Genomic DNA, 23,885 nt, shown 5'->3' with positions numbered 1-23,885 from the left:
CAGACTCTAGTTGCGCCGATCTCCAAGGAAGGCAACAGGATTTAACTCCATCCTATATCGCTAACAGCTGTATGTTGTAAAATCCTGGAACATGTCACCCATAGCTAGGTGATAGATCACCTAGATAGAAATAACATACTATCTGACCAACAATCTGGGCTCCGCAAAAGAAGTTCCTGCGAGAGCCAACTTATTTTGACCACCAATGACATTGTCAAGGAGATTTAAAAAGGTGAACAAGTGGATAAATCATTGGTTCTATATCTATATTTTTTATTGAATATAAAAAAAAAAAAACGGGGAGGGGGGGGGTATATACATAAGATCCACGCGTAAGGTGCTTACGAACAGTTTTAAAAAGTGAATGTACATATACGAAAAAGGTTTATAGTATTGTGTGGAGTTCAAACTCCAAATATAATATAATTTACATGCCCTTTAAAATCGTTATCCTTCTGCATAAAATTGTTTCTATACTAACTAATTTTGTTACCAAAGCAATAAGATATCTTAATTTTTTAAAGCCCGGTATGACTTCTTCACCCTTCATCCTGAAGGCATGTACAAAAATGCATATTGTCAGTGTGGTCCGAGCTTAAAAAAAAAAGATTATTATTTTAAATTTTTATTTATTTATTTATTTTTTGTTGATTTGTTTCGTATGTAAATTTTGCGCTATGAGTACAAATATCACACTTTGCCCCTTCAACGTCCCAAAGTATACCTGGGTGCGAAATTTGCATACATGTAAAATTTACAGACTTTGAAACTTTTATTTCACTTTTGGACCTCACATGAGGCATGAAAGTACAAACAAAAGCCTAAGACCGAATATAAATAAGCCCCTCGTTTCCACAGAAACTAAACAAACAGGTAATCAGGTTGCTAGTGGAAGGAATGTCATTTTTTGAATATTGACATTACAATTCTACAAAATTTGGCCTAACCAATAAGGGTAAATCCGTCATAACTATTCTAACTTTGTAAAGACAGCATGTAAAAAGATGCATGTGAATGGGGCTCTTACTCGAGTTCGAAGGAATTTTTCGATCGGGATCAAGATTCGGCATGATAATTCACTTTATGATGAACATCACAGTGATGATGATCACTGCAGTTTCGAATACCTAGCATGTCATACATAATGGAATTAGATGGATGACAAAGGCTCAGATTGGAAAGAACTTTATCTTCCGGACAATATACAGGTAAAACGTACTCTGCTCTAATCCGGGGATACTAACTAACACCAGCAGGCCATTTAGCTTTCATGTCAGATTTATTTATTAATTTAGACTGTTAGACGAAGGATGAAAATGTCAAGTCTTGGTTTGGCACACCCCATTTACTGGATTGCAACAAAATATTGCAAATGCAGGATTGGCATCTTTAATTTTAAAGGAATTCCAAAACATTACAAATAACTAACTTTCGCTGACTGACATAACTTGTCATTTTAAAAACTAAATATTGTGGGGTCAATGGACATGTGCAACAGAGCACACATGCAGGCACCTGAAGTGTTGATAGCTTGTATAGATCATATGTACATAACTTCCTCCCCCTTCTAGAATGAAATTATTTTTATATTAAGAACCAATAATTTATCCAAAATATGTTATTTCCCCATCGATCACCCTCATAAGTTGTTCTGAATAATCAGTTTCTACCCTCTGTAAGCTTTTGAGATGACCACTTGTGAGATACTAATATATGTAAAGGTGTGTAACAAGTCATGTAAACAAACAGGGGCTACCTGCTTCGAGACCAATTTCCGGGGTGTAAACCAACTTTATCAAAGGAATTTCTGCGAATATCTCATCAGGCTAATGTTGTTCTACTTATGTCTTTCAGCTAAATCCCATGCCATCTGCTTTATTTGTCGTATTCTGCCATTTGTTTCATCTCCCCATTGTAGCCCCAACCTACCCCCAGGGACCATGACTTTTACAAACTTGAATCTGCACTATGTAAATGTAAACTTCTATTTTTAAAGATTTTCTCTATATATATTTGTATGCAAAAATTCGATTCCCTTTTATGGCCCCATCCTACCCCCGGGGGGCATGATTTTAACAAACTTAAATCTGCACTAGTGATGGGCAATCGGGAATAAAAAATTAATCGATGATCGGATTGATTGGATCCACCTTTTCAATTGATTAATCGAAAAATAATCGAATTTTATTCATTTCAAATTTATGGCATAAATATATTAATTTACTTTATTTTTTACCCTAAATAGAATAAAATCATTAGATTGATTGATCGTATCTTGTTTAACGTCTCTCTCTCGAGAATTTTTCACTTATGGAGACGTCTAAAATCATTAGGAATTTGAAGTTAATAATCCGTTACTTTCGATTTGGTTTTCCCGGGATAGGGATAGCTCTTGCTTATTGTAAGAGGCAAAATCCGAGGCCCCGTGTCACAGCAAGATAAAGATCCCTCCCTGCTCAAAGACTGTAAGCACCGAGCATAGGCCTAAATTTTGCAGCCCTTCACCAGCAATGGTGACATCTCCATATGAGTGAAATATTCTCGAGCGGGACATTAAACAATATTCAAATTCAATCTTATCGGATGATTCAGTTTCGTCAGCCATTTTGATTTTAGTTAAGTCTCGGCAGGAATATTCGTATTATTAAAAAAAATATCGACGTCGGCGATTTTCGATTTTCAAAATGACAATCGATTATTCACATCGTTTCAGTTATAGCGACCGACAATCGAAAGTCGGCGATAATCAGTACATCACTAATCTGCACTACATGTATGTCAGGAAGCTTTCATCGAAATATATTTATATTACAAATCGCATTTTCCTCTATGAACCAACCAATTTCAGCATGTGACACAATCTGTTCATATTGACTGATCGGATTATGAACTAGTTTAAAGCATGTGACTGAGAGAGTGTAATGATTTGAAAAAACACAACATGTGTTGAGCCTACAAAGATCTTGCAAAGTCACACCTCAGATTAAGATTGTGAACTTACGTGGATTTAGTAAATGAATATAAATATAAGAAATGAACATCACTTTTGAGGTGCTCATGGTCAATATGAACGGATTTAGATTTGAGGCAAATTCATACTGACCATGAACACCTCAAAAGTGATGTTCATTTCTTAATTAAACTTTTCAGACCCAATGATTCTTCATAAGAAGACTTTTAATGATTTTTCCCTATATATATTTGTATTTAAAACTTTGATCCCCTATTGTGGCCCTACCCTACCCCTGGGGGCCATGATTTTTACAAACTTGAATCTGCACTATGTCAGGAAGCTTTCATGTATTACATGTAAACTTTTCTGGCCCTGTGGTTCTTGAGAAGAAGATTTTTAAAGATGTTCCCTATATTGGGGAGATAATCACAAAAATGTAAAAGTTAGGGTGGGGTCATTTAAAAATCTTCCTCTCAAGAACCACTGGGCCAGAAAAGCTGAAATTTACATGAAAGCACTGTCTGATATAGTGGAAATTCAAGTCTGTTAAAACCATGACCCCCAAGGGTAGTTTGGGGTCACAATAAGGGATCAAAGTTTTACATGCGAATATATAGGTAACATCTTTGAAAATCTTCACAAAAACCACTGGGCCAGGAAAGTACAAATTTATATGAAAGTTTCCTGACATAGTGCAAATTCAAGCTTGTTAAAGTCATGGCCCCCAGGGGTAGGATGGGGCCGTAATAAGGGATCAAAATTTTACATACATATATAGGGAAAATCTTCTTCTCAAGAACACTCCATATTTGGTAATGATTTTGTAGACAGTTGTTACTAGAAAACCAGATCGAACTAGTTTGCAACAAACATGTATTTATATGTATTAACGATAAAATGCTTTCTTTGTTGTTTCATCGGGTGATGGCATTACAAAAAAAATTCATAACCCATGTAAACAGGTTATGTAAAAAAAATTCTGCAATGATTGCATGCTACCTTCATCACCCGATGAAACAACAAAGAAAAGTTTTTTGTTGTTTATATTTATATTTTTGTCTATTATTTGAAAATATAAACTAGAATTAAAGTACTAAATTATCATATGGTTAATTCATTTGTTACGTTAAATGCCAATGCACCCTTTCACCTTGATGGCCCTCCATATTTGGTGATGATTACACAGACAGGTGGTACTAAAAAACCAGATCAAACTAGCTTATAACAAACATGCATTCATTGTTGCAGATGAAAGCAATGTCAATTTCAATAGAAATATAAGAGAAAAGATTGGGAGAAAAGATTCAGTGAATGTAATATTATTACATGAAACACTCATGACATGCCATACACCAAACCCCTTTACAAAAGCATACCAGTGTATTAGGGCAGGTTTCAATGTTTAGCCATGTAGTTAGGAGGAGGTTACACATGAATGCGCAAAGTTGTAGAATTTTCAAAGGTTACTTAATTTTCAGGTTGCCTTAGCTGTAGTTTACTAAGTGAAACTACACATAATTCAGACAGTTAATGTACATGTATGTTATTATATGTATGATTAAATTTTCTTATCAGGGAAGAGAAATAGATGAAATAGTGCAAGAGCACTTGGATACTCCAGATACTAAAGATGAGGAAGCCCACAGCTCAAACAGGTCTACTGGAGAGTACAGCAGTGAGCAATTTGTACACAATACAAACACCTCCATGCTGTACACCCCTCCCCTGGACATCCAGCACTCGGAGTCTTCCCCTCGGAGCCCTGTCCCCTCCCCACGGCAGATCATGACCTCCCAGCAGTCCATTGTGTCAGGTCGTTTTACTCGGACCTCAGTTGCCAGTGGAGATAACCAGAATACTCCTACTAGACGCAGTCCTATACAAATGAATGCTGTTGAACCAGAGGAAATTCGGGACAAAATAGATGAAAGCAATGTATGTAACATAAAGTGTTTAATACTCCTATGATATATGTAGTTAAGGATCGTGCCTTAGTTGGCATGGTTTGCTTGGGGTTAAAGTATATACATATATATACCTATATTTACATTTGCCAATGCACTTCCTTATTAGCTGCAGAACTGTAGCTCTCTGAAAAAATATTAGGACAGATCAGAGAGCTACAGATCCACCCCTTATAAAAGCCTTCAGTTTATGGCACAGAAAAAAATGTACATGGTTGAGGTCTTATATTGTTGTATTCTTGCAGTCTCATAAATCTAATATCAAAAAATTCTTAACATATTTTCATACTATACTTGTGTCCAAACATACCCTCAAATATTCATTAAACCTGCAACCCGAAAACTCACAGCTTCAAATGATTTCATATGTTGACGTAGCCATGTTAGATAGGCAGTCAATTTGAACCCTGTTGCTATTTGTATCTATTCATAATATTCGATACGAGTGATGCATTCAGTATTCATTTATTGTAAACACGAATAATTGATAGAAATTAAAAAAATATATAACTTTTCTAAAGGTAAAATAAGCTCATAAGTATTGAAAATGCTACGAAAGCCTAATCTGGTTTCTTGCACTCCATTTCAATAGTGAAGTGTAAAATGAACGCCGTGAATTTAGTTCGATAGTACATGTAAAACCATTTTGAATAATTATTATGAATATGGAAATGAACCAGGGTTCTAAATGACTGGCTACCTAATATGGTTATTTCAACAAACGAAATCCTTTGAAGCTGTGAGTTTTCGGGTCGTATGGGGTTTTAATGGATATTTGAAGGTATGTTTGGACACAAGTATAGTAGGAAAATATTAGAATTTTTTTTTTACATTAAATCTATGTGATGATGATGAGAGAATACTACGATATAAGGCTCAACCATGCACATTATTTTCTACGTCGTAAATCTTTTTTATAAGGGGTGGATCTGTAGCTCTCTGATCTGTCCTAATATTTTGAGTAAACTCAGGTGACCTATTGCAATTGGTTGTCGTCCGTCGTCGTGCGTTAACAATTGAACATTTTTAACTTCTTGTTCACTACTAGTCCAATTGTTTTCATATTTGGCATGAAGCATCTTTGGGACAAGGGGGACATAAATTATAAATTTCAGGACTCCAGCAACCCTGGGGCCCTAGGGTTGGGGCAAAAACTGCCCAAAATTGACCAATTTTCAAAAACTTCTTCTCAAGAACCGCACATGTGTAAGAAAACTAAATGCGTGGTGATTGAGAGCAGGAAGGCCTCTACCAAAATTGTAAATTTCATGATCCCCGGGGTAGGGGTTCTGACCCCAGGGTGGGGCCAAACTTGTTACATAGTGTTTATGTGTAAAACACTTAAATAACATCTTCTTTAGTGCTGTTGATACTAAAATGAAACAAAATGGATAGAGCAGGTAGTCTTTTACCAAAATTGTAAATTTGACAATCCCCAGAGTAAGGGTTCTGACCCCAGGATGGGGCCAAACCTAGTATATAGCATTTATGTGTAAGTTTGCTGATACTGTATAAAATCTAAATGCATACTTAGGAATAGCAGAAAAGGATGTACAAAAAATGGTGAATTTCAATCAAAACCCAGGGTTATGACTTTAGGATGAGTCCAAATTAGTCATATCTTTTGATGTTTTAATGTTAATACACCTATTATTTAAAGCCTTTCATCAGTGTATGCACTTTTGAAGGCAATGAAGTTTTAAGAACACATCTTGTTGTATACTGTTGCTGAACATTATAATTTAGCTTAGATATTCAGAACAGGAAATTTTTTCTAGATGTCATAGCCCATGGAATTAGTGATACTTTTTCACTAGTATTCAGGTGACCGATAAGGCCTGTGGGCCTCTTGTTGAGTATTATTGGGATATGACATGCAGTTGGTAGTTGGTCAAATCTACTATAATGCCCTTTGGGTGTTATAGGATTTGATCATGTGACCAACTTCATGTCATATCCCAATAACACTAAAAAATTATATCTTATTTCCTAAGTAATGCTGGCAACGTGTGTCTTTTTTTTTATCAATGCTTTCATTCAACATGTTGCTGTAGCACACTAAAAACTGCATCTGTTTCAAATGCTTGATAAACTTGTTTAAAAAAATAAACAACAGACCTTTAATATGCTCACCAATTTAATGTTTGTGGTATTTTTGTGATACATGTACCACCAGTTGTCAATAATGCTTTCATCTTGGTGGGTATGGTTTTTCTCCCACAGAGAAACTTATTTTCCAAACATTTCTTGGCAAATCAAATTTGAATATTTTACATGAAAGTGTAGTAACATGTTATCATATTCTTTACATCTTGTGTACCTTTGAAATGAAAGATATTAAAAGACTCTGGTATTTCAAATACAGTATAGCTTTTTTTTGCAGGATGATAATTTTATCTTATTTTAGCTGTTTGGTATCATGCTGCTAAATTGTTGATAGCGAAATTTGCACCCAAGTTTGTCTACAATCATGAAACATATTTTGTAAGAAAGATAACTCTGTATAGCAGTGGGGTTTTTTTTTGTCAAAGGTACATGTACATGTAGCACTCTTCAGTTTTGGAGGTAAATAAACTACTGTTATTTTTATGTCAGTTGTTTCCAAAGACAATAAAATGTTTCACAGATAAGTTATTAACGCTACATTGCTTATCAATTTTTATGTGTATGCCAAAATATATTTTGCTAAAATTATATGTATACCAGAAAACCACGGAAAAAACCCGCTATATGATACAAGGATATTTAACGATTGATAAAACTAATTTCTTTATTGATCATTGACATTGGTTTTGTTCAGGATGGTGCAAGCTCTGATACAACTGTTGAAGATTGTTTAGAGTACTATCATGACAGTGCACAGAGAACTGTCACATCCCTTGGGGGATTATCCACTGACACACAAGACAGTGCCCGGTACGATGATGCTCCATTCCCATGTGGCAACATCCACTTTTGGAGTGGACCGCATAATATGGAAGAGACCACGGTATGATACACAGATTTGTGTTAAAATTGTATTTTTGATGAAGAACTTGATTTATCCCTCTTTGATATTTAATTATGTCCCACGCTGTAAGGTCTAGGTTTCGATTCATAAACATTAATAACTTTTTAGTTCACTCAAGTGAACTTTTCTGATAGAATTTTGTATGGCATCTATTATCTGTAAACTTTTCACATTTTTGACTTCTTCTCAAGAACCACTGGGTCAATTTCAACCAAATTTGTCACAAAGCATCCTTACATGTAGGTAAAGGGGTTTCAAGTTTTGTTCAAATAAGGGTGATGCCCCACTCCAAGGGGAGGTGGTGAGGTGTTTAAAAATCCTCTGAGGCCCAAGAAAGCAGAAAAGCTGAAAATTCTGTGAAATATTCCTATAAGTGTGCTGAAAATTTACATAGATTTGTACTTAACATGGCCACAATAGGGATTGAAAGTTTAATATGGGTTATATTTGGCAGAAATGAAAATCTTGCACCAATTGGCAGATTTCCACCAATTCCACAGCCGATTTGGTCGTTCTTGAAATTGATGCAAATCCATTAAGAAAAAGCGGGAGATTAGGGGTTAAGTCCATTTGAAGAATACTATGTGAAGGTCTTTCATTCATGTGGTGCACTGTCAGGTGTGTGCATACCATGACCCCCAATTTATCATTAGAACTTGTTTATTTATCTTGTAAAACCAACGATATCCATATATGTACATATATATGTCTTTAGAGCAAAAATACCAAAACGTATGGAATAATAATTTTTTGTTATATATATAACTTTTACGAGGCACTGTTTTGAATTTTGAAACATATTTTAGAAGATATCTGATACCATATAACATTATATACATCTTTTGAAACATATTTTATTGGTTGTGAAAGAGCATCAATATTATGGAGCAATCTTATGTATTTGATTAAAGTAAAACATCCAAAAAAATTAGTTTTGATGCAAATAGTTATATCCAAAAGCACCCGATGCATAAATGTCATAGCACTATACACAAGCAAGCAATATATATCTATACATGTATAAATTACACAATTTTACAGACACAGTGTCTTATTAATGATAAGACTGTGTTAATTAATAGTAGGTTCAATTTTGGCATTAAGAAATCAATCATTTGTCAGAATGATATGTCCAAAAACATTTTTACTTCAAAATGTGTATGTTTTTCACCTTTTGTTTTGTTGCAACAATATCACATCATCTATTTCGTTGAGAATAAATATCCATATTAAAGCATTCCGCATCTTAGTTTTACTAGCTCAATGCTTAACTCATCCATTAATTGTCTTCAAGTTTTCCTTGATTTCTGTCAACTTGCAGAAAATCCAAGCAGCTTCAATATGATTGCTTGATTTGTTAGAAACTTATCAAAACACAGAATTTTTGCTGAGTTCATGTCACAATCCAAGTTTCCTACTTTATCAGAAATACAGAGCTTGGCTTCAGCTGTTGCTCTCACCTTAACTCCCATCCTGTGTCTTAACTCCCATCCTGTGTCTTAACTCCCATCCTGTGTCTCTGTTTTTATTCTCTGATACAGTAGAAAATTTGTGATCTATATATTACTAAGAAAGAAGTTGAAAGCGTTTCCCTATAGATCTACTTCAACTTTGTCTAATTAACTAAAATATCACTATTGATAAAAGATCATTACAAACATTTTCATATATGTTAACTCTGTACGACATGTTTATAGATTCACCACGTCAAAATATAGTTCCAAAATATACCTGTGATAATTGGTAATCACGGATACAACGAATGATTTCCAAGGTCCCCTGCAGTGCATGTCCTCGTGTATTTTCAAAAAAGAAATTTACATTCTACTTTCATTTCTGTCCGAATTTCCTGCCATTAAGATAGGCGTTCTACATTTATCAAGATTCATACGCATATTGTTTACAACTGCATCACATTCCTGAGGAAATGGTTATCATCACAATTTTCAAAGATATCAAAACCAAAAAGATTGGAATCATAAATATCATTCTGTGACTGTTAAATGATCAAATAATGATTGCAACCAATTTGACACCTCAATGTGTTGTTTAATTATATTTATGCTAGAGCAGATAGGGATACATATGTATACTCCATTATACCATCATTAAATGTGAATTGTATGTATACTCCATTATACCATCATTAAATGTGAATTGTACATATGTATACTCCATTATACCATCATTAAATGTGAATTGTATGTATACTCCATTATACCATCATTAAATGTGAATTGTACATATGTATACTCCATTATACCATCATTAAATGCGAATTGTACATATGGGTAAGGTTGAATATTTTTCAGTTCAAGAAACATTATGTGACAGTGTCTGCTGACACTCCCAGTGAAGAAGTGGCCCGTTTTATGGGGACGTACTGGAAAATGAGGACTCCAAAAATTGTACTATCTGTCATCTCTGGAGTCAAGCATTTCAGACCATGGAAAAATAATAGACTAAAGGAACAGTTTCAGAAAGGAATTACTAAGGTATGATTTTGAATGCTGATTCCTTATTTTACAGTATGTACTCAAAAAAGTCAATACCCCAAAAAGTCAGTACCCCAAAAAGTCAGTACCCCAAAAGCGATACCTGTCTCACATTTGCATGCTCTCATATAAACTTTTTTAACTCACCTGAGCTGAAAGTTAAAGTTAGCTTTTCAAATTAAAGTTTGTTCACTTTCTGTTGACTGCAAACTTTACACATTTTCAATATTTTCTCAAAGCATTTTTAGGTAAAGGGAATTAAGTCTCCCCTCTTTCAGGGGGAGACATATTGTTTTTGTACTTCCGTCTGTCCGTCTTTCTCACAAAATCTTGTGAACGCTTCTCCTCCTATATGGGTTATTGGAGAAACTTGAAACTTTGTACAATGCTTCATTGCCATTTGTAGATGTGCATATTGTAGGGACAGGAGGATCCAATTATTTTCATAAAAGTTATAGTGGATCTATGAGGGGTGGTGAATGTAAAATAGTTTGTGAACACTTCTCCTCCTATATGGGTTTGGATAGACTTGAAACATTGTACAATGCTTCATTGCCATTTGTAGATGTGCATATTGTGAACACTTCCCCATTTGTAAACGTGCATATTGTAGGGACAGGAGGATCCAATTATTTTCATAAAAGTTATAGTGGATCTAAGAGGGATGGAGGATGTAAAATAGTTTGTGAATACTTCTCCTATATGGCTTATCTGATCGATTTGAAACTTTGTACAATGCTTCGTTACCATTTGTAAATGTGCATATTGTTGGGACAGGAGGATCCAATTATTTTCGTAAAAGTTGTAGTGGATCTAAGAGGGGTGGAGGATGTTAGAATAGCTTGTGAACACCTCTCCTCCTATATGGCTTATCCGATAGACTTGAAATGTTGTTCAATACTTCAATGCCATTTGCAGATGTACATATTGTAAGTACAGGAGGATTCAATTGTTTTCCTTAAAGTTATAGTGGATCTGAGGGGTGGAGGATGTAAAATAGTTTGTAAACACTTCTCCTATGTGGCTTATGGGAGTTCATAATGTATGTGTTCCTGCTCATGCTTTCTCCTCCATACCATGCAGTACATTAAGGGGAGGAGGTTTCATTTGGAGCGCTTCCAATTTGGGGAGCTGGGAAGACATTTGTTTTTCATAAAAATAATCTCTAGTTCAAGTTTGTTCAAATGAAGGACCTTTCCTTCTCCAAGTGGAGAAATAATGGAAACATTGTTGGATATTTAAAAAATATTTCTCAGGAACCGCTGTTAAACCAGAAAAGTTAAAACTTGCATTATAGATTCAAGATTGTTCAAATTATCATCTCCCTATTCATATTATCATCTCCCTGTTCAAATTATCATCTCCCTGTTCATATTATCATTTCCCTGTTCATGTTATCATCTCCCTGTTCATATTATCATCTCCCTGTTCAAATTATCATCTCCCTGTTCATGTTATCATCTCCATCTCCCTGTTCATATTATCATCTCCCTGTTCATATTATCATCTCCCTGTTCATATTATCATCTCCCTGTTCATATTATCATCTCCCTGTTCATGTTATCATCTCCCTGTTCATATTATCATCTCCCTGTTCATATTATCATCTCCCTGTTCATGTTATCATCCCATCTCCCTGTTCATATTATCATCTCCCTGTTCATGTTATCATCTCCCTGTTCATATTATCATCTCCCTGTTCATATTATCATCTCCCTGTTCATATTATCATCTCCCTGTTCATGTTATCATCTCCCGGGAGGAGAGGGGGGTTGTCGCAGTGTTTATAGTTTTACATGGAAATAATGTTTATAGAACAGGAAATGCAAAACACATAATGTTGATCCTTTTGGTCTGCATCTTTATTCTTTTGATATGCTGTTATCAATATTTGTTAATCACAGTGAATAAAGAAATGTTTTCATAGAAAAGAAGTAGAGTTCAACCAAAGAATGGGAATGAGTTGTAGTATGAAATTCATGTAATTCAGTATTTTTGAATTATTGGTGAAATAACTACAAGTGTTCATTTCTAACATAATCACAATTCTTGTTTTATCTGATGATAGATTTGTTCATCTTTCCAAATTTGCACTGTCTATAGACCATATACATGGCATTTACCATTTCAAATATCATTTAAAAAAATCCAGAATTGATTGGACAATAAGTTTGGCTGCTAATGTACTTTTGTCGAACGTAAATAATTTTTAATTTACAAATTCTGATACAAAAGTTGTTTAGCAATACATTTAAGATATGACAATATTAATTTGATCTAACTTTGAGTGACGGCCCTGAATGGTTTTTGTTGCTAGGCTGCCAACACGACAGAAATGTGGATAATAACAGACGGGGTGGACACAGCTGTGTCTAAGATGATAGGGGAAGCCATTCGGGAGGAACGAGCACGGAGAGAATGCAAACAGCTGCAGCTCAGTCACCTAGGTCAGAATAAGGTTCAGCGATTTCAGAAACTGATTGTCATCGGCATTGTTCCCAAGAATGTCATCACATATTCACAGCAGTTTGAGGGAACTGTGAGTGTTCTGTGAATCTTAGACACATTTTTTTCAAAACTTGAAATAGCTATACTTTTATGGTTTAAATTTGAAACATTTCTTGTAACATTTTATATCAATGGTATTATATAGTTCAAAACAAAGTATGGAATTGTCTAATGTTCAGAAGTATGGATATGTAAAATGTCATTCATGAAATATCAGAAATACCGTATATGTTATGCTCTTCCTTTGTAGTGTTCATGATAAAATATCCTATTTTTGGTCCTGTTTTTAAAGGAAATGGGTATCAATATCAAAAACCAAGGCATTAGACCCAACAGTGACCTATATGAACTAAATCCTGACCACACCCACTTCATCATTGTGGATGAGGAGGACAGAGACCGTATGTTCTTCACAAACATTAGATGTCAGCTAGAGCAGCAATTCCAGTATGGTGTAGGCAGAAAACGACATTTAAGGAGACTGTTCAGCTGGGGTGTGTAAATATTATAGAACATCGTAGCTATATTGCATGTATCCAAAAATTCATGATTTGAAAAAAAGTCCCCTGTATTTAAAAATTCAGAATTTATGATTACCCGTTAAACTTGTCATCTATCAAGAAAAAGGGAAACATTTCTTTATTCATTTACATGTACTCATTTCCACCAACAGGTTCAGATGATCAGAATGATATAACAGAACGGTCTGAACCGATCATAAAAAATGTGGTGCCTGTGGTCGGATTGCTAGTCCAAGGGTCGCCAAGGGGAGTAAACCATGTTTTGACATACTTAAATGACAAAATGCCCATTGTCATTTTGAAAGGAAGTGGAGGGATTGCAGATCTTTTGGCATATGCTTTTGAGGAGCTGGTAGAAAGGTGAGGCTGAAGAGTTCACAAAATGTCTTCTGTACTAAAGTGAACTGTATCATGACTTTTTCATATGTCATGAATTAATTACTAACTCAGATTCATTTCAACATCTGTAAAGCTGCTGAACATTTGTTAGCCAAATATGATACTCTAGAATATAACGTCTTTTAAGATTGGGTTTGATATAAACAGTGCTTGATCTAGGCTTCATGGTAGGTTTCTTGGTGAATTTTTTTCGGAATTGGCAAAAATCCCCCTTTGCAATTAAATGAATGTGAGGATACAAGTCTTGTGTTTTCCTTTGTCACTTGTTTGTTTATTCAGTCAGACTCTGTTAATTCAGTTCAATCAGAAATCAGTGCTTACAGTGGCCAAACCATACCCTCAAGCAATTTAGGGCTGCAGAAATTGATAATTGTGTAATGCAGTACACTGGATGGGTGCTGTGGTTTTACAATTAAATTCTCGCTCGTTTATATTATCGTCTCCACATTAGTGTCGGGTCGTAATTTGTGAACAGGATTTATTAAACTGGCCAGAGCAGTCACTACGTATATTTACAATTTAGGTTTGACGTGGTATGAGTGAAGCTTGACCTCACAATCCCAGTTACAAAATGACAGCCAGTGGTTATAGTTTGACAAGTATCATAAAATGTATGATATTCAAATGGTCATTAACACTGAGGTGCTTCTTTTATATATTCATATCATTTGAATGGCTTTTGCACATGTATATTGTCAATGTTAGGAGATGTAGTGTCTTTGAACTGTCACAGAATTTAAAATATGATATGATGGCAATTGTCACTGACACATAATGACATTATGAAGAAAAATTACATCAGAAATTTGTTTGACTGCCAGCATGAAGTTACATTTCAAATGTTGTAGGACTGATTCTGACTTTGAAATGTTGTAGGACTAATCCTGACTTTGAAATGTTGTAGGACTGATCCTGACTTTGAAATGTTGTAGGACTGATCCTGACTTTGAAGAACACTTCCTTAAACCAGAGCTAACAAGAATGATCTGTAAAGTTTATCCTGAAGATTTCAAAGACAACGACATGGCTCGTACAGAGTTCAGGGACAAAATTCTACAGTGTTGTCATCTTGCCATTGAAGTATGTACGCGTTCTCATCAATATAACTCTTAACACTTAGATTTATCAATATGATTAGGAAACTATCCTTTCAACTTACTACTCTACTTTTGCCATATTATATACAGTGATCCCCCGTTATAATGCCAACATTTGTACCTCGGCAATTTTGGCATTATAACGGGGGTGGCATTATATCGGGGGAGGGGGTATGTGTACAGGTGTCATAAGAAATCAAACAAATTTATCTACTACATCGTGCTTTGAATGCCTGGATAATCCCGGCATCCAGTGGTCGTAAATGACTAGTAATGGTAGGGTATTTAATGATTTCCGGTTTTTGTTTTATGTCCAACACGCTAGACTTCGGTGTATCCGCCATACTCCGATTTCAAAAACAATACTGCGTATTTGAACTCTGTTGATTATAATTTACATAACTTATTATCTGCTCTAAACTTTGATACCTTGAGGACTAACAGCAGATAATTGGTTAAGTCTGCTCACTGAAGTTATCCTGCCGTTGATTGGCGATAATTAGTGGGAGTGATTATAATGGTAATTGACCAAATTGTACCTGTAAATAGGTCGGCGGATGGCGGTATGCAGGGGATGGCATTATAACGGGGTTTTACATAGTGAGGAAAACGGGACTTTGAACTATTTTGGCAATATGTGGAGGTGGCATTATAACGGGGGGCAATATAGCAGGGGATCACTGTACTGTGGTATTACAAAAGTGACATGAACCAAATGTGTAGCATCTTAGAATGACAAATAGGAAACATGTATGGGATGGTGCACATGATGGATGAATGGTTCAAAAGAAAATGCCTCAATTTGAAATTTATTTTGTGGGATGTATTTAGTTCCATTAGCAAAGCTCTATAGCCTTGTTTACTGTAAATGCACTCCATTAAAGGCTTTTCATTTTGGCTTTATACATGATTAATGTTTTTAAAAATGTTTATAAACACATATGCTCATAGACAACAATACACATCAAGACTACTATACACTGATTTATGAATATGCCACTATGCAGCAGATTGGCAAGGAAAAATGGCATGGTGATTAGGTTAATGGCTTCATATTTCCAGTTGAGTTAATCAGTTCATCAACATTGGGACATGCTCAACATCTCTAAACTGAGTTCATGGTTCCTGGGTAAGGGTTCTGGTACTACTAAACTGAGTTCATGGTTCCTGGGTAAGGGTTCTGGTACTACTAAACTGAGTTCATGGTTCCTGGGTAAGGGTTCTGGTACTACTAAACTGAGTTCATGGTTCCTGGGTAAGGGTTCTGGTACTACTAAACTGAGTTCATGGTTCCTGGGTAAGGGTTCTGGTACTACTAAACTGAGTTCATGGTTCCTGGGTAAGGGTTCTGGTACTACTAAACTGAGTTCATGGTTCCTGGGTAAGGGTTCTGGTACTACTAAACTGAGTTCATGGTTCCTGGGTAAGGGTTCTGGTACTACTAAACTGAGTTCATGGTTCTTGGGTAAAGGTTCTGGTACTACTAAACTGAGTTCATGGTTCCTGGGTAAGGGTTCTGGTACTACTAAACTGAGTTCATGGTTCCTGGGTAAGGGTTCTGGTACTACGGTGAGGCTCTATGGCCCATCTAGTGAAGGTAATATTTCTTTAAAAATCTTTTTGACTCTGGACATCCAATAAGGAGAGAAGCATCTATGTTAATTATGAAATGTATGGTCCTTGGGTTGGAGATGATGAAATGTATGGTCCTTGGGTTAGAGATGATGAAATGTATGGTCCTTGGGTTAGAGATCTGACTATGAAATGTATGGGCCTTGGGTTAGAGATGATGAAATGTATGGTCCTTGGGTTAGAGTTTATGAAATTATGGTCCTTGGGTAGTAGGGTGGGGCTCTTATAATGGCTATTATAGTGAAAATGCATTATTTCTGTGAAATAGTAATGATGGAGGAGAGAAGCCTATACTGTGCATGTCCCCTAGCAGGGGGCTTTAATGTTAATGTTAGGCTCTATTGTTCATATAATCAATTCTTCTTCTAAAGTCTGGACTCCAAACAGCTAAACTTAACATAAACTCCAATTGCACAGTTATAAAACTCCGATTGCATAGTTATGAAATTTCAATTGCATAGTTATAATGGGTTGGAGGCATCAACCAAAACTGAAATTTCTGGTCCTTGGATCCAGAGTTAAGGCCCCAGGAAAGAACTGTATGAAGTATTCAGTGGAAAAAAACCATCGGATTATTAAGGATTCTATCCTTTACTTTTGAATGTATAGCAAATGAATTAATCTCATTGGTATAACCCTTGCTAACAATGTTATAGAGAAATACCCATGTCTGTCTCCCACTTACATCAGACTGAGACATCAGAAGCTCACACTCACATCAGACTGAGACATCAGAAGCTCACACTTATGCCAGACTGAGACATCAGAAGCTCACACTTACATCAGACTGAGACATCAGAAGCTCACACTTACATCAGAAGCTCACACTTACATCAGACTGAAACATTAGAAGCTCACACTTACATCAGACTGAAACATTAGAAGCTCACACTTACATCAGACTTAAACATTAGAAGCTCACACTTACATCAGACTGAGACATCAGAAGCTCACACTTACATCAGACTGAGACATCAGAAGCTCACACTTACATGAGACTGAGACATCAGAAGCTCACACTTACATCAGACTGAAACATTAGAAGTTCACACTTACATCAGACTGAAACATTAGAAGCTCACACTTACATCAGACTGAGACATCAGAAGCTCACACTTACATCAGACTGAAACATTAGAAGCTCACACTTACATCAGACTGAAACATTAGAAGCTCACACTTACATCAGACTGAGACATTAGAAGCTCACACTTACATCAGACTGAGACATCAGAAGCTCACACTTACATCAGACTGAAACATAGAAGCTCACACTTACATCAGACTGAGACATCAGAAGCTCACACTTACATGAGACTGAGACATCAGAAGCTTACACTCACATCAGACTGAGACATCAGAAGCTCACACTTACATGAGACTGAGACATCAGAAGCTCACACTTACATGAGACTGAGACATCAGAAGCTCACACTTACATGAGACTGAGACATCAGAAGCTCACACTTACATGAGACTGAAACATCAGAAGCTCACACTTACATGAGACTGAGACATCAGAAGCTCACACTTACATGAGACTGAGACATCAGAAGCTCACACTTACATCAGACTGAGACATCAGAAGCTCACACTTATGCCAGACTGAGACATCAGAAGCTCACACTTACATCAGACTGAGACATTAGAAGCCCACACATACACCAGACTGAAACATCAGAAGCTCACACTTACATCAGACTGAGACATTAGAAGCCCACACATACACCAGACTGAAACATCAGAAGCTCACACTTACATGAGACTGAGACATCAGAAGCTCCCACTTACATGAGACTGAGACATCAGAAGCTCACACTTACATGAGACTGAGACATCAGAAGCTTACACTCACATCAGACTGAGACATCAGAAGCTTACACTCACATCAGACTGAGACATCAGAAGCTCACACGTACATGAGACTGAGACATCAGAAGCTCACACTTGGCACAAAGGTGTCCTCAGACTGGATGATCGCTAATGGTCAATCACAAAATCTGAAACACATTCCGTTCTCTGGGTTTGAAAGCAGCATTCATTGCACCATCAACATTCAACACTTCCTATTCAAATGCAAGGGTTTTGTTTGCGCTACTCAGGCCTTTGGGCCTCTAATTCAGAGGGTAGCAGAGGTCCTTAAAGAAATTTTCAATAAATCGGTTATGGTTCAAACCCTTCTATTTAAGTGACTTTTGAAAGTTTACATTTATTTTTTAGGATGAGCAGACTTTCCTTACGATTGTGAATACACAAGGATGGGATGCAAATTTGAAAGACCTAGATAAATACCTGCTGAAGGCATTATTTAATTGTTGGTGTTATTTTATCTTTAATTATAAAAATTGGATGTGCTTTGTTTAATTCAAAAGAATTTAAAGTAATGAATGTGGATTTGTGTTCAAGGATTTAACAGGGAAATTTGGATCTATAATGTATTTTATGAACTAGGTGAAAGACAGACCAAAATGAAGTGGAGGGAAAAAATCTTTAAGGATTTACAGCTGATACTGGACTGGAATCGCCCAGACATGGCTTTGTCCATGATATTTCACAGAGATGATTGGGGAAAAGTCAAGGTATATTGTTCTAGTTTCTAACTATCCTTGCCCTTATTAAACTAATCTTGTATTTTTATGTCTTTGTCCTTTGAAAAAAGATATTACAAGTTTGTAAGGTCTTAAACAGCAATTTTTGAACCATGAAATCTTCAAAATAATTCACTCTTTTTTTGTTCATGGAGGAGTTGAATTCATGAGTATATTAAACAATACAAGCAATTTGATCTCCCCTCCCTCTGAAAATAGTGATTTTATATGATGTGCTATTCATTTTGAAAAGTATCACCCAATTTCCACTTATCAGAATATTTCCTGTTTTAATGCTTAATACATGTATTGGATGATGAAAAAAAAGAAGGATCAGAAAGGATTTTCAATTTTTGTATGATACATATATTGTATTTTGAGTTACCTCCCCCTGTTAATTATACTTTGCAAGTTTGCAGAAGTGCAGAAGTCATATAGGTTGTTAATACAGGATTGGATCGATTTAAACTTGTGTTATTTTTTTTTCAACTCTGAATTTTGCCTTGTCCTTCTGACTGCCTGTCCATCAGTGGCAAAAAACATCCTATACTGATTATATTAATTTAAACTATATGTTGTAGCATACTTGATTCTGATAAAATCCGGCCGAATCGAACTAAGCTGGGTATACCCGGCAACACGCTAAGAATCAAGTGATCCGGCTACAGTACAGTAATGAAAGTGATGACCTGACATAGAAATAACCAACATATTTACAAATCATGTTTATTTCACCAGTGTACCTGTATTAAAAGCATCTTAGAGTAAGCCACACTCGATACTACTGTCTCCAAGGATGCCAGCTTGAATCCGCCTTCTCCTTTTAAAATTTTCCAGCTCAATCGGCTTACTCGGCGGGATGCATGCGCAATTCCGGCTCACAATCAAGTGTGTCGCTGGTCATTGCCGGTTAACCTGTCAGAGTGCACCAGATCATTAGAATCAAGTATGCTATTAGAGAGTTTTTTATATGTCTTTTGACTCACTTATCAAAATCTGTAATTAAGAGAGCTTGTCCATTTCATAGTAGATGTAATCTTTGTAACAATGGCTTTCCAACAATGCCATATTTGATAACCATGTGTTTTGTAACCCTTAATCATTGGTTACAGCCCACATGGATATTGGAAGGGGTTTTTGAGCGAGGCACTCACTTTTCTTTGATACATAGTAGATATGATAGAAAACATTCACTAAAAGATAATTCTATTATATATAAACTCAATTCCAATGCAGCAAAAAGTGTTAAATCTAAACTACATCATATGAAACAGAGATATGTTTTTCCCCCCAATTTATTGTGCATTTATAGATAAGATAATATTCAGGTTTTATTTTCATGAAATGCTGTCATTATTCTAATTTGCATGCTAGGCACTATATGGATGAACTTATCCCTGATTAGAGGCGTTGATAGTTAAGATATGCTACATTACATGCCCGAGTTTCTGCATATAGTAAATACAGTCAACTCTCGATAGATTTATGGTGTTATAACGAATTTGGTGATGAATTGAATTTCCACCATCTTGGGGAGAAAGACTTGCTATTCTTGTATATGTAAGAGTTATCTTGCCTTTACGTACAAGCTTAATGTAGAAATATCTTGTAATTTTTCCCCCCAAATTTTCTAACATGATTAAAATAGTTCTATCGATAATAAGGATTCATTTCAAAACAATACACATACAAGACACATATAGACAGTATGTTCCAAGTTATTTAAAAACTTTGTCCAGTGTTGGTATTTAGCACACTGCACGGCTGTTTCCTGGAAAGTGAGCTGTCAATGAATATCAATGAGTATTTCATCCTTTGCAGCCAAAATATAACCTATTGTCTTCCTTTTTATGGACTTTTCCCATAAAACGGTAGAATGATTGGTGATTTCTTGTTGTGTACATTTCGGATGGTTTCCGTGGTATGTAATTATTTGCTTATTTTCTTTGAAAGTCAACAGAAACCTCTTTCGTGGGGAAGCCATAGCTAAACTGAAATATTTTTCGATAGGTAAAAACAACAAGACTACGGTTCATATTAATAAGTAATTATCTTGTTTATTTAATACTGGGTTCCTTCCGCCAGGTGTACGCTGGAGATCGATATTGACCAATTTTCCACATCACTGATCACGTGCACCCATGGCGGTTTATTGAGATTATTAACACTTCGGCATAGACTTTTGCAATAAAAACACCGTGGCAAATGGCGATAGCGAATTTGGCGTTTTAACAAGAATTTTAAGTAATAGGAAAAACGTTCTTATAAAAATGTGGCGTTATAATGAAAATGGCAATGAATTGAGTGGCGATAATTTGAGGATTAACTGTAAATGGGTATGTGTGATTTTAATGAAAATAAATCAATATCAAAAAGCCCAGAATTACATTGTTCGAAAAGTTGCAATCCCAGGAGTACATTATGTACTTTTATTGAGGATGTTACTCATTTTCATTTTGGGTTGATTTTAGAAATGCTAATACTGGTACTTATCCATTGGAATATTTCTGGTAGGTAAAAAGGGGAATAGAAAAGTGAAGGAAAGTCCTAATTTTCAGGAGTTTAGATGTGCATTTACTCCTTTGCAATAATTGTTACATTTAATAAATCTTTTATAGTGCTGCAAAATGTGACCTTTGAAGTTTGAATATGAAGGCAGTAAAGTAAGATTTCTTAATATTTTTTTTTCAGGTGGACAAATCATTATTTGAACAAGCTCTTCTGAAGTTGGGTAGAGAGGAGTTTGTTGAAATTTTTCTAGACCAAGGCTTCCAGATTCACAAATACCTCAATCATAAAAAATATAAATTTCTGTATGAAAAGGCTGAGGACAGGGAATTCTTTGTCAGCATTTGTCTAGAGAAAGTCCTAGGACAGATTGTGGTAAGCTGAATGAAAATAAAAAAGTTCACATTGAATTCCTTTGATATCCATTGAGAGTATTGGAGATAGATAACACCAGGCTTATATTCCTGGTTAGTGTGGTGCTAAGCAGATGAGAGTCATAAACACCTCCTTGATAGGATGCACAAGTACTCTGAAGTTGATATGAAAATATACTTGAAGTTCCTCATAAACAATGTCTATGTAGTTTTGGGAGACCAGGTCTTCCAACAGATGGTTGGAATTACCATGGGCATGAATGGTGCTCCTTATATTAACTGACCTGGTTTTGTATTCTTGTGAGACAGAATTTATTCAGAAGCTTTTACATGAAAAGAAAAAAATCTCTTGCTGTGGCCTTCAACTCGAAATTTAGATACATTGAAGATGTTTCACCTGTTAATAATCACTTTCATTCATTTGTCAATTTGATATATCCCAGAAAACTTTAGATAAAAGACGCTATAGAGTCTTCCACATCTGCTTCATATTTGGATATTTTACTGAACATAGACATTAGCGGCAAACTAACAACTCACTTTATGACAAATGGGATGACTTCAGCTTCTTCATGGTCAACTTCCCAAATTTATGTAGCAGTATTCCATTATCACCTGCATATTTATGTCTCTCAACTGATTTGATACAAAAGAGCATGTTTTGTATATGATCAATTTATTAAACCAAGGCAGGCTGCTGATAAATAAGTTGATGTTACAGGGGTTTCAGACATCTCATTTAACGTCAGCATTTTCACATATTCTATGGTGTCGTTATAATGATCTTATTTGCTAGTACAACTTATCATTGGGATGAATTCTGTCTGAAGTGTTTCATACTAATTGTTAAGGTGGCACACTACATCCAGAAATAGTTTCTCAAATCAGTACGAATTGATTTAATCATAAAAGATATGATGATCTATGATAAGTATATATGCCAAAAGGCAGAAAATATGCAAATTTGGATAAAAACATGATTTTCAAAGAAATTATTTCAACACATATGAACAAAAGACTCTGTCGGATTTGAACTCGAGATCTGCGGTTCACCGACCCAATGCTTTAACCACTGAGCTACAATGATAGACAAACGAATCGATCGATACAAATAATTTCACAAAACATTTAAATCGCTATCTTGTGATGTAGTGTCATAAAGAGTATAAGCTTTAATGTAGTGAGCTACATTAAGCTGTTCTTTACACACTGATTTTGGCGACATAACTCCATTTTCCAGGATCAATATGTCTAGTGTCTTTCAATGTGTGTGTCATTCATGCATAGGGCCCTGATTATAGGTTGGAGCTGACGTATAGTGATCCACCTTTGCATTCATGCATTGATAGTTTTTAGGACTTTTTTGGCTATCTCTGCAGCTATCAATTTCAAAATTTATATATGAACTTATATCGATGGGTTACAGATCAAGTTTGGGTTTGTTGTCCTTTTTTTTTTAGCTCACCTGAGCTGAAAGCTCAAGTGAGCTTTTCTTATCACCCGTTGTCTCTCCATCTGTCTGTAAACTTTTCATACTTTCGACTTCTTCTCCAGAACGACTGGGCCAATTTCAACCAAACTTGGTACAAATCATTCTTGGGTGAAGGGGATTCAAGTTTGTTCAAATGAAGGACCATGTCCCCTTCAAAGGGGAGATAATCACTAAAATGCAAAATAGGATGGGATCATTTAAAAATCTTCTCAAGAACCACTGAGCCAGAAAAGCTGCAATTTACATGAAAGCTTCTTGACATTGTGAAGATTTAAGTTTGTCAAAATCATGACCCTCAGGGTTAGGGTGGGGCCACAATAGGGATCAATTTTTTTACATGCAAA

At 35.6% G+C, this 23,885-nt stretch overlaps 1 protein-coding gene across 1 annotated transcript in view; it reads left to right on the top strand.

The window, feature by feature from the left end:
• The first annotated feature begins 1,058 nt into the window (after positions 1–1,058).
• Positions 1,059–23,885, top strand: part of LOC125678974 (transient receptor potential cation channel subfamily M member 2-like) — a 68,637-nt gene continuing 45,810 nt past the window's right edge. The window contains exons 1-11 of the mRNA XM_048917800.2: positions 1,059–1,208; positions 4,529–4,888; positions 7,718–7,906; positions 10,240–10,422; positions 12,740–12,961; positions 13,223–13,424; positions 13,604–13,811; positions 14,783–14,930; positions 18,800–18,893; positions 19,031–19,158; positions 21,859–22,050. Coding sequence (XP_048773757.1) covers positions 1,155–1,208; positions 4,529–4,888; positions 7,718–7,906; positions 10,240–10,422; positions 12,740–12,961; positions 13,223–13,424; positions 13,604–13,811; positions 14,783–14,930; positions 18,800–18,893; positions 19,031–19,158; positions 21,859–22,050 — 1,980 coding nt within the window. The 5' untranslated portion in view covers positions 1,059–1,154. The remainder of the gene's footprint in view (positions 1,209–4,528; positions 4,889–7,717; positions 7,907–10,239; positions 10,423–12,739; positions 12,962–13,222; positions 13,425–13,603; positions 13,812–14,782; positions 14,931–18,799; positions 18,894–19,030; positions 19,159–21,858; positions 22,051–23,885) is intronic.

This window comes from Ostrea edulis, chromosome 2, assembly GCF_947568905.1.
Source record: "Ostrea edulis chromosome 2, xbOstEdul1.1, whole genome shotgun sequence".
Classification (NCBI taxonomy): Eukaryota; Metazoa; Mollusca; class Bivalvia; order Ostreida; family Ostreidae; genus Ostrea; species Ostrea edulis.
This window is presented reverse-complemented; position numbering and strand designations above follow the sequence as displayed.